The sequence below is a fragment of the Glossina fuscipes genome, unplaced genomic scaffold (assembly GCF_014805625.2).
Source record: "Glossina fuscipes isolate IAEA_lab_2018 unplaced genomic scaffold, Yale_Gfus_2 0, whole genome shotgun sequence".
NCBI lineage: Eukaryota > Metazoa > Arthropoda > Insecta > Diptera > Glossinidae > Glossina > Glossina fuscipes.
Window position 1 is genome coordinate 26,688,539 of NW_023998414.1, and position 10,185 is coordinate 26,698,723.

At 33.8% G+C, this 10,185-nt stretch overlaps 3 protein-coding genes across 3 annotated transcripts; 1 reads left to right on the forward strand and 2 right to left on the reverse strand.

Moving 5' to 3' along the window:
* Positions 1-1,142: 1,142 nt before the first annotated feature.
* On the forward strand, positions 1,143-3,203 carry LOC119644609 (ras-related protein Rab-27A). Its single transcript, XM_038044231.1, has 3 exons — positions 1,143-1,286; positions 1,432-1,680; positions 1,781-3,203. Exons 2-3 carry the CDS (start codon positions 1,519-1,521, stop codon positions 2,309-2,311), a joined length of 693 nt encoding a protein of 230 aa, XP_037900159.1. The 5' UTR covers positions 1,143-1,286; positions 1,432-1,518; the 3' UTR covers positions 2,312-3,203.
* A 23-nt stretch (positions 3,204-3,226) lies between these two features.
* Positions 3,227-6,295, reverse strand: LOC119644607 (trypsin alpha-3). The gene is made up of 5 exons (XM_038044229.1): positions 6,089-6,295; positions 4,174-4,375; positions 3,796-4,081; positions 3,498-3,723; positions 3,227-3,436 (listed from the first exon to the last, which is right to left on the reverse strand). Exons 1-5 carry the CDS (start codon positions 6,114-6,116, stop codon positions 3,312-3,314), a joined length of 867 nt encoding a protein of 288 aa, XP_037900157.1. The 5' UTR covers positions 6,117-6,295; the 3' UTR covers positions 3,227-3,311.
* A 642-nt stretch (positions 6,296-6,937) lies between these two features.
* LOC119644608 lies at positions 6,938-9,770 on the reverse strand. Its single transcript, XM_038044230.1, has 4 exons — positions 9,622-9,770; positions 7,562-7,770; positions 7,311-7,506; positions 6,938-7,235 (listed from the first exon to the last, which is right to left on the reverse strand). Exons 1-4 carry the CDS (start codon positions 9,698-9,700, stop codon positions 6,949-6,951), a joined length of 771 nt encoding a protein of 256 aa, XP_037900158.1. The 5' UTR covers positions 9,701-9,770; the 3' UTR covers positions 6,938-6,948.
* Positions 9,771-10,185: the final 415 nt, after the last annotated feature.

Consider the following 10,185-nt stretch of genomic DNA (forward strand, 5'->3'; position numbering starts at 1 on the left):
AAAAAAAAAAAATCGTATAACTCGCAGAATATTGTAAGTCAATTATGCCATTTGCCCCTTGTTTCTCTAGCTCTTCTTCAAATCCGCTTCCAATAAGTAACACAGTGAAGAAAACTTAAACGAACTAAGACTAATATTATGTGCAGTCTAGTACTTTAGTTGAGGTCACTTTACCCGCACAGCATGTTGTGTTGCAGTTGTTCGGAGAGCGAGAGAATTGGTAGACGTGGCAGAGTTGAGTTTATACGATAGATGCAACAAAACTGCCCATCCAAGCTTTATGGTTTGACATTGTCGCAATGTCTCTTTGATCAATTTGGGAGACTTTACTTCAACTCCACGATTTAATCCGATTAGTTGTTAATAGTGCCGAGCAGATCCAAACGTCTGGTAAGGTTAGAGTAGCTCCTTCCTTTCATATGTGATTCATTTCTCACCGCCCATTGCGAATCTCTTTAAAAAGGGGCGTATATCGTTTCATTTTAGCAGCAAGACGCAAATGTAAATTCGGCTCATTAGGCTTTTCACCCTTAACTCATGTGGCAGTCAAACATCGAGAATGGCTTTGCATCCAGTCTTACGCAAATAGTTCTCAATTATTTTATGGTTAACATTTAGTTCTACAAGCATTGTCATAAAATGCGATAAGCCGATGGTCTATCTGAAGGTTTTAAAGAATTTTATCGACGCAAAATGAAAAAATTTTCGGCCAAAGCAAGGCATGTCTTCAACGTCGAACTTGACAAAGCAAAAACGAGTAAATCATATGTACGCTGCTTATATCGTTAAATCATCTTCGCCTTCACCTTAAACACCACAAATGATTTTTCTTTTTTTTTTCGAAAACTTGGCCCCATCCATTCCATTCTCAATAGTGTTCGTTCGTGTGCCGTCCCGGTACCAAATTTCATTAAAATATTTCAAAAATTACGACCTGTAGCTTGAACAAAAATTTACTTAGACTGTCATCGGACGGACAGAGAGGCTTAGATCAATTCAGATTAAAATTCTGAATCGATGGATAGAATAAACGATGGTCTAGCTTAAGTCTTTCTGCGCATTGTGTACGACCGAACTAACTTAATATATCCTGTACCACAAATGGTGTAGGGTAAAAAAAAATATCTTCTTTGCAGGTATCAAATGAAAGGAGCTGGAGAGTAGAATGCGACAAAGTGTGTTAGCTATAATTTAATTACGTCGAACGTAAATTCTTGAGGCGTTTCGAAAAAACCGATTTCTTGGACAATTAAAATCTTGAGTGGATCAAGCGTTTATGTGGCTGGGTAAGGGAGATCCGGACGCCCTTTCTTACTTTCCTTCTTGCCCCTTTTTTTTTTCTTATTTAATTTTAGTTTGGCTTAAAAATTAGCGAAAAGTGTTTCTCTAATGTGGAATATCGAAGTTTTATTGTTTTGTTTTATGTTGCAGGAGTTTCTTGGCGGGCCATTCAGATCTGTGTGTGATTGTTGTGGGCTTACTGTATAGCAGCATTTGTATGCATTCGCGTATCTCATCATGTCATTGGCAAGCAATATCGATTATGATTATTTAATGAAATTTCTGGCTTTGGGTGATACCGGTGTTGGTAAAACAAGTTTTTTATATCAATACACTGATGGAAAATTTCATTCACAATTTATATCAACAGTTGGTATTGATTTCCGCGAGAAACGTGTGGTACGTATTTATTGAGTCTTATCTATCTTACGTTTTAAGGGCTATTTTGTCACTTTCTCTCTCTCTCTCTCTCTCTCTCTCTCTCTCTATCTTTTTACAGAATTACACCTCACGTGGCCGCAACTATCGGATTCATTTGCAATTATGGGATACAGCCGGTCAAGAACGTTTTCGTTCTTTAACCACAGCCTTCTATCGGGATGCTATGGGTTTTCTGCTAATGTTCGATTTAACGAATGAAAAATCATTTCTCGAAATTACTAACTGGTTGGAGCAATTACGTATGCATGCTTATTCGGACAATCCTGATATTGTGTTGTGCGGTAATAAATGCGATTTAGAAGCAACTCGTGTCATTAGCATTGAACAAGGGCAGGCGTTAGCTAATCGTTACCAATTGCCGTATATTGAAGCTAGCGCTTGTACCGGCCTAAATGTAAAACAAGCGATTGAGTTATTACTAAGTCAAGTAATGGAACGTATGGAGAATTCGATGAACAATCCTGAGCTGGCCCGTTTAATGTTAGGCGGCAGTCATACATCAATAATTGATCGAAATTTACGAATGTCTATAAGTGCTGAGGAGGTACAAAATAATGAAGATTTTACTAAAAATCAATGCAATTGTTGATTGAAACCGCAAAGAGAGAGACAGAGAGAGAGAGAGAGAGAGAGAGAGAGAGAGAGAGAGAGAGAGAGAGACTTAAGGATATTTTAAGTAATTTTTTTTATATGCCGCATTAAGTATTAGAGTTGAGGAAAGGATTTAAGTAATTTTGTGTCGAAGGAACTCTTTTGTCAGCCACTACCACCCCATACGGTGACGATACTTATGCAAATGTACGCAAAATATAGAAAGACTTGGAATAAACCCAATTTTCATTTTATTTCAGCATTTCCGACTGCACGCCCGGCTGATGTCCATCTACTTATTTTATTTATTATATTTATTTATGCTCTTCACAAGACAACTTTTACGAACAATATCCATATAACGACTTATTTTGAAAAATCGTTTGTATGAAAGTAAGTTAGGACACATTAATAGGACGACCCTTAAAATTATCCTAAATTGCTTCGCTTAATATAATTGCTCATATTTCCACGTAACCAAATATCAAAAGTCTGACAATGTGAACGCTTATATGGGAGCACTTGTAATGGTCTCAGCCAGTTTAAATTGTTAGGCCAAAGTAAAGATTTTTCATATTAATTAACCACGAGGAACAATCTCTAAATCGATGTCTTAGAGGACTTTAAATAATATTTATATCATGAGAAATCAGAAATCATTTGATTTTTTCATTGTTACACCCACCACTGAAGGATAAGGGTATACTCATTTTGTCGCTTTTTCACAACGCATGCAAACTCCCAAAAGAAAGATTCAGAGTTTCTATAAGGTATATCTGTGCTTGAAATACTGAATTGATTAAGTAATGTCTGCCCGCAATTAATTTTTTTTTGCTTAGTAATACCAGAGATATGGATATCAAATAAAAGATCTTGGAGAGTAAAATGCGAAAAGCATCGATATTCAGCACCCGCCGAATATAACTTTCTTACTTGCTTTTTGTTTTTTTTAAAATAATTTCTAAATAATAAAATAAATGATAAAATAAGTGTTGAGTTCAAATCATGGTTCGTATGCTTAATACACCAGCTATCAAGATGTAAAGCATACTAAATACATTACTGCTAGCATTGTTATGCTTCATAATCCATTTGTAATAATATTGAACATCAGAGTAAACACCTATTAAGTAACAAATGTGTTCAAAAAAAATAAAAAGTCATTTAATAATGAAAATATCTACCTGGAGATAAGGGCTGAGCGCAACCTGTGCCCCACGACACTACTCCGACCAAGGTATTGTTACAAATTAGCGGACCACCCGAATCGCCTTGACACGAATCAGTGCCGCCCGCTAAACGACCAGCACAAATCATACCTTTATACAAAGCATTTCCGTAGACCATTGAGCATATGTCTTGACCTATAATGCTCACATTTGCCGTACGCAATAGTGTTGATAACACATCCTAACCGAAACAATGAATAAAATCTGAATTTTATTCAATCACAAAATAAGCAAAAGCAATCTAAAGACCTACCTGTTCGGTTTTACCCCAACCAGAGATTTGACAAGTAGTTCGATTAAGTGTTGTAGTATTTGCCATATCTATAGGTGCAACGGTTAGATGAGTTTTATTGATAGGTAAACCCGTTTTTAAAAACATTAAACCAATATCATCACGCATCGTTTCCATATCAAAAGTTTTCATATACCCTATGGAGCTAACATGGGAAACAATAGTACCATTGACACGTTTAAAACGATTTAAGGTACCCAGTACGACAATGAACTCGTTCGGTCTACGGTAACGCTTCGTTTCGTTACTGAGAGAGAGAGAGAGAGAGAGAGAGAGAGAGAGAGAAATATTGATTTCAAATTTCTTTTAATTCATTTTCATCAGTCAATTATTACTTACTTGTATAAGCAGTGAGCAGCCGTTAAAACTTTATTTGGCCCGATTAGAGAACCACCACATATATGTCCATTGCCGAAGGGAAAATCGCGTTGTTTTATTCGTATGGAGACTTGATGTTTAGTTTCTTGTACAGTAGCCGGAATTCCATTGATAATGCGCGGTTCCACACTATCATCAGCCAGTGAAACCTTGATAAATGCGACTGTATGTAAATAAATAAACATTCGTGATTCATTATAGATAACTTGGCTTGAAGTTTACAATCGATTTCTAGTAAAACGTCAAAAACTGAATATAATTACTAGCACTGATAAGAGTTGGGAAACAAACAAAAGATATTGAAATAATTCTTAGAATGCTACGTAACTAGTGCATTTTTCTCATATCGATTAGCTAAGAACGAAAGTTAACTATATTTTTGATTCTCTTTGTAACATAAAGGAAAACGCACCCATATTTATATATATATATATGCTTTGATAATATGTTTCGAAACATAACAGAAACAATAAACTGTAATGTAATAACTGTAAAAATATTAAGCCTTTAGAAGATCATAATTTGTATATTCATTCAACACTCATGCGTAAACATGCGACTATAGAGCTAACTAATGTATTTATTTATGTATGTATGTATGCATGTATGCTTCAATGCATTATGCTTTAGACCATTAATTTTATAGGATTTACGATTAATCGATAGTGGATCCATGACGTTTCTCTAAATGCCCTTTAAGCTGCAGGTAGACGACTATTTCAATATGACGAGAGGAGTTTCAACGGTTTAACGCGATGGCAATTCAAATGAAATTTTCATTGAAAATTCTCGACATTGACTAATCGTGAACCGGGTTTGTGGTTCTTAATATCGAGTAAGCTCGATAGCTATATAGATTATGGATTCAGTGTGACAAGTCGAGCGTTTACAGCTATCAATATTAAAACTGTTTGCTGTCGACTAACATATTCATACTACGATCGAGTTTACTCGATCTACGAGAGAAGTGTAAAACCGGCCCCTGACTTTGCGCAAAGAATCGAATTGATTTTATTTCAATTTAATTCGAATTATAACTGCGAGCAAAAATTCGTGCATCGACCTTCTCTAGTATGGTGTTATTGAACCAATTCAAGCGATTTTTACGCTGAACTTTTTTCGCATAACTTTAAAAAATATCCGGCTCCTGCCTCGACTCAAATTGTGAGTTATTGCTGCAGCCGTAGGTCATTGCATTTGTCTGCTGACAATTCAAACATGTTTTTTACAATTGTGTCAGCAATGAATGAATCTACGACATTATGAACTGCAGCACTGCCCCTTACCGTGAGCATGGGAGTGCAGCTTACATACGTGAGAGAGAGAGCGTGGGTGTCAAGTCTGCGATCAATTTCTGATTCTGTTCTTGGGAAAAATGAAAATAATTTGCAATTTTTAATATAGTAAAGTTAGCAAGAAGGTCTAACTATTGCCAATGAATTCCCCTAACGGATATCTTTTTTACGAAAACTTTTATCTTGTATATCGTGATCTGTTAACGATGGACGTTAAGCTTTTTTTAGGCCAGCTTTTTATGTTAACCACTATTTATTTCCACATAAGCGATAGAAATTGTGAAAGATTTCTCTCTTAACACTTGTTTCCCACATAGTTTACAAGGATTTCATAAAACGATTATGCCAACGTTTTCTTTCTTAATTAAAAGCTAAGCGGATTGATTGTTAATTATTTAAAAAAAAAGACGATAAATTAAATACACTATTAGGGTAATGCAGACCAACATCGAATCTATGGCAAATTCTTTTAAATTTCAATATTTTCTCTTGCGTTGCGTTTACGAAAGATTGCGTTAAGTAAAGCAATGTAAAGACGGTAATCTTAGTTGACTTTTCAATTATCTTCTAAGTTTACCTACTCATTATTAGCACGTGTATAAGTATCATTTTAACGGTACTTAATATTGTCAAGATTTTTAATTTGTAATATTTCCGAGTAAGCGTAATAGTAAGCGAATAATAAATAAAGACAACAAAGAAAACTTTGTCAAGTTCTTATTTAATTGAAGGTTAATTTTCAACTAATATAGAATCAATTGAATCGTGAAATCTACGTAAAGTTTTATTAACAAAAATGAATTGCAAGATAGTCAATCTTAATATATATTGAATAGGAAAAGAAAGATAAAAGGCGAACAGTACATAAGTACATTTGATAATATTATCAAAAAAGATAATGTAACGTAACTATAATTATAATATGAACGAAATATTTCCAAAGAAAATGTTTAGCTAAAAGAAGAAGACGCAAAAAAATAAATAAATAAATAAATAAATAAAATTTTTCTTTAAATATTTAAAATTGTTAACTTTATTTGAATATGTATAAAAACTTAAATCTAAAATATATTTGTATTCGAATCAAAATACACACATTTGCATATATTCATATATATGAAAAAGCAAAAAAAAAAAAAAAAAAAAAAAAAAAAATGAAAAAAATTCTTGAAAATACAAAAATTGTCGTCAATACAATACTTTGATCTACAAAATGTTCAAGTGATGTATAAATATAAAAATTGCCTTTTCATAAGGCACATGTTCTATGTTTTTGCATATATTGTAAATAAAATTTGTAGAAAATTTGTGATAATAAATGGACGGATTCTTCCAAGCTTCCAAGCGCCGGCAACAATGTACTTTTCATTTTAAATTACAAACTAATAAAGAAAAAAATATTTTCTTAAGAATTAAGTTGCCCGTAACTAATTTCTTTCTTTTATATATAACCAAGACTGCGTGATTGACTATGATGATGATGACGTGAAGGATGATAGCCGGGCTCTTGCATTTCCATTTGCATAACTAAATTCTTTTGTTCGCCACGCATTTCGTAGGCTTCTTTCGATTCGCGACGAAATATTATTGCAGCCAAAGCTAACAGCATAAATGTTACAACTGCCAAGGCATATGACCAGCCTAGAACATTAAATTTTGGATACATTAACCAATCGCGACGATAGGCACAACCGCCGAATATGGCAACAGCCAGAAACATAAAGAGAGCTGCAAATTGAAATGTTTTTTTTTTTGTATTTTTTTTTTTTTTTTTTTTGATTATGAAAATATGCTCGAACTTACATGATAACGCCGTACAGAGAAAAGAAATGCGTACCAATAACCATTCGTATTGTAAAACACCTTTTAATGGCAAACGTATTATGGTTAAAGCTAATATAACCAAAACAATAAAAATAATAATAAAAGCCAAAGTAACAAAAGCTTGGACAGTCATTAACCAACCGGGCAACAACCATTCACGTATGACATAATATTCCTGAAAAAGATTTTGTTGAGATTATGTTAAAGTAATAAATAATTTGCTTACTTACATGACTGAAGATATCATGGCATCCGGTAAATTTACGCTGAAATTGATAATTCGGATAAATAAAATCCTTGAAACAATATTGCCACAAGCCCATATTCTTGAAACTGCTACGAGTTTCCTCATACGATTCAATCCAATAGGGCGAACAAAATGCCATCATTAAGAAAAAATATGCCAAAAATGTTATAATGGCGCCAAATACAACACCATCTTAATCGTTTAGAAGAAAATAAAAAAGAAATTGAAATTTATGATAATAAACTTTTTAAAAGCAAAAAAAAAAAAAAAAGAAATAATTTCCCAGAATCGGTGCAATACTTAAATAGACACTTGCTTGCTTGCCTTTTCTGTTTTTCTTTTAAATCTGTTCGAATAATGAATGAATCTTGAAACTAAAGAAAACATATTTTATCAACGCAGTGTGAAAACATGATACGATCAACTTTAGCTTATCGTTTGGACATTGGCTACAAGAACTATTCCCGTTCAGTCAATTCGATTGATTCAATTCTTGCTATGGGAGAATATCCCAAATCTAAATGACTGAGTGCGTCTTGGAATAGTCTACGATGAGAATACCTATATAAAAGACACAGGCATATGAGTAATACAACACTTGCCTTGCTTTGATTAGTGATCAAGAAAAATCAAAATAATATGACCGAAGTAAGGTCATTGAATAGAAGCTACTGTAGTTGTCAAACATCAAGCATTTTGAGTTATTTTTTCCTCTTCCAAAACAGAAATGATCAGTTCGAGGAACGTGATTCGGATTGATTCACATCATAAAGAATATTAAAAAAAAAAAAAAAATTCAATGAGCTTTCGGAGGGGTCCCTAAAAAGTCTTTAGTACTCTTACTAAGCGTTGCTATGCTCAACGCTAACTATGTTGCTTCAAATAAGAGTCCATTTAAAAAATTTAGACTACAATTTTCCTTTAAACTTGTCGTATAAGCTATCGTCTACTACCTATGATTGTAACACAACGTAATTTGGCATAGGACTTCTCAAGAATGCACGTATAAAAAGAAAAAAAAATTAAATTTCAAGCTCGGACATTGCTGAACGATTACTTTTCAATTTATATCTGATAATAATACGGAAAAGTATTTCAATCTAAATCTTATTGGGCGCTTGCAAAAATTCCGATCAGCGATTTCTGCACGTAAAAATGATGAATAAATAGGAAATACCAGTGTACACAACGCTTGAATTCGACGGTTTTGCCCTTCCTCTACCTAAAACAACAGTTTTCCATTTAATATCATTAATTTAATCCGCGTAAGCCGAAGCTAATCACGGAGCACTCAAAATTCCTCTTCTTCCAAATTGATTACTTCTGCTGCCGAAGTCCATCCAACACGTTCAGAAGCTTATGGTGATGCTGCCACATCATATCTCAATTGTCGGTTTTGGTTTCAACGGCTTAAACTGAAACTGCCATTTTTCGGCCATTTGTTGCAAGAGTTGTCACAGATACACTCGAATGTGAAGTTCTTCCGCGCCCACCAAATTCCTCAGACGTGGCGCCTCTTGATTACCACTTGTTCAGATCCGTGCAGCATGGCTTGGCTGGCACGCGGGTCCGCAAAATTGAAACAGAGCGAAAATGGATCGATGGGTGGTTCGCTGCCAAACCTATATAAGTTTTTTTCACATGACATCGCCATGTTGCCCACAATATGATAAAATGTTCTAGATAATGATGGAAACTATTTTGCTTCATATGTATTGAGAAAACTTCTCACAATAAATTGTGTTTTTCGAGTGAAAAAATGATCAAAATTTTTGCAAGCACCTAATATTTTCCTAGCAAGATTTCGTTGTCTTAATAATCATAGAGACAGGAAAACATTGTACGTAATCCCCGATACGTATTTCCACGTTTGATAAATTCTCCTCAATAGACAATGAAAGCACGATCACCATCTGAAATGCAAGCTGACCTATGTATAAGTAGAAATTATTAAACGCTTGTAAACAATATTAAGCTAAATAATAAAAGGTGTTGGTCACTAACTTACATATACAGACACACTACTATCAATTTAACACTCACTTGTGGCTCTTGGATAGTCATTCTTTTCCACGCCAGTATCTGTGGTATCTGTTGAGTGTTGCTTACGGAAATTATGCATGTTTTTGGTTTTTTTTGTTTTTTAATATATATACAGAGTTTATTTATATATTTAATTGCTTTAGTAATTTCTAGCAAAAGAATACAAAAAAAAAACTGAAAATAAATAAAATAATTTACACAAGTTCTTTAATTTTGTACACACACGCACACGCAGACACACACACACACGTACGAATTGACGTAAATAACTTAAATGTCAACATCATATTAACAACACCCCTAGCAGAGTTACCGCATCCCAGCAATGTCAGTAAGTTGAAGATTACAACGTTTAAAAGTGTCAGTGCTTGTCAAACTATTTGGAGAATTTTTGCATTCATTCCATTATGATGCTAAAAAGTAAGGTTTACGTTATTTATTACGCACATGTTTGTTTACTTAGTTTATTTACTAATAATAAATCATTGACTTTCGTATTAACATATAATAGTGCAATTTTGTTAGAACTTGTTCGGAACTTGCTAAATCATTTTAGATATTATT

Excerpts from the sequence above, each read along its gene's own strand:
- LOC119644609 (XM_038044231.1), top strand. The coding sequence starts at position 1,519 with ATGTCATTGGCAAGCAATATCGATTATGATTATTTAATGAAATTTCTG. Across the intron at positions 1,681-1,780 it reads ATTTCCGCGAGAAACGTGTG|AATTACACCTCACGTGGCCG; the intron begins GTACGTATTTAT and ends ATCTTTTTACAG.
- LOC119644608 (XM_038044230.1), bottom strand. The coding sequence starts at position 9,700 with ATGCATAATTTCCGTAAGCAACACTCAACAGATACCACAGATACTGGC. Across the intron at positions 7,771-9,621 it reads TGACTATCCAAGAGCCACAA|ATGGTGTTGTATTTGGCGCC; the intron begins GTGAGTGTTAAA and ends TAAACGATTAAG. Across the intron at positions 7,507-7,561 it reads GCCATGATATCTTCAGTCAT|GAATATTATGTCATACGTGA; the intron begins GTAAGTAAGCAA and ends AATCTTTTTCAG.
- LOC119644607 (XM_038044229.1), bottom strand. The coding sequence starts at position 6,116 with ATGATACTTATACACGTGCTAATAATGA. Across the intron at positions 4,082-4,173 it reads GCTGCTCACTGCTTATACAA|TAACGAAACGAAGCGTTACC; the intron begins GTAAGTAATAAT and ends TCTCTCTCTCAG. Across the intron at positions 3,437-3,497 it reads CGCTCAGCCCTTATCTCCAG|GTGTTTACTCTGATGTTCAA; the intron begins GTAGATATTTTC and ends GTTACTTAATAG.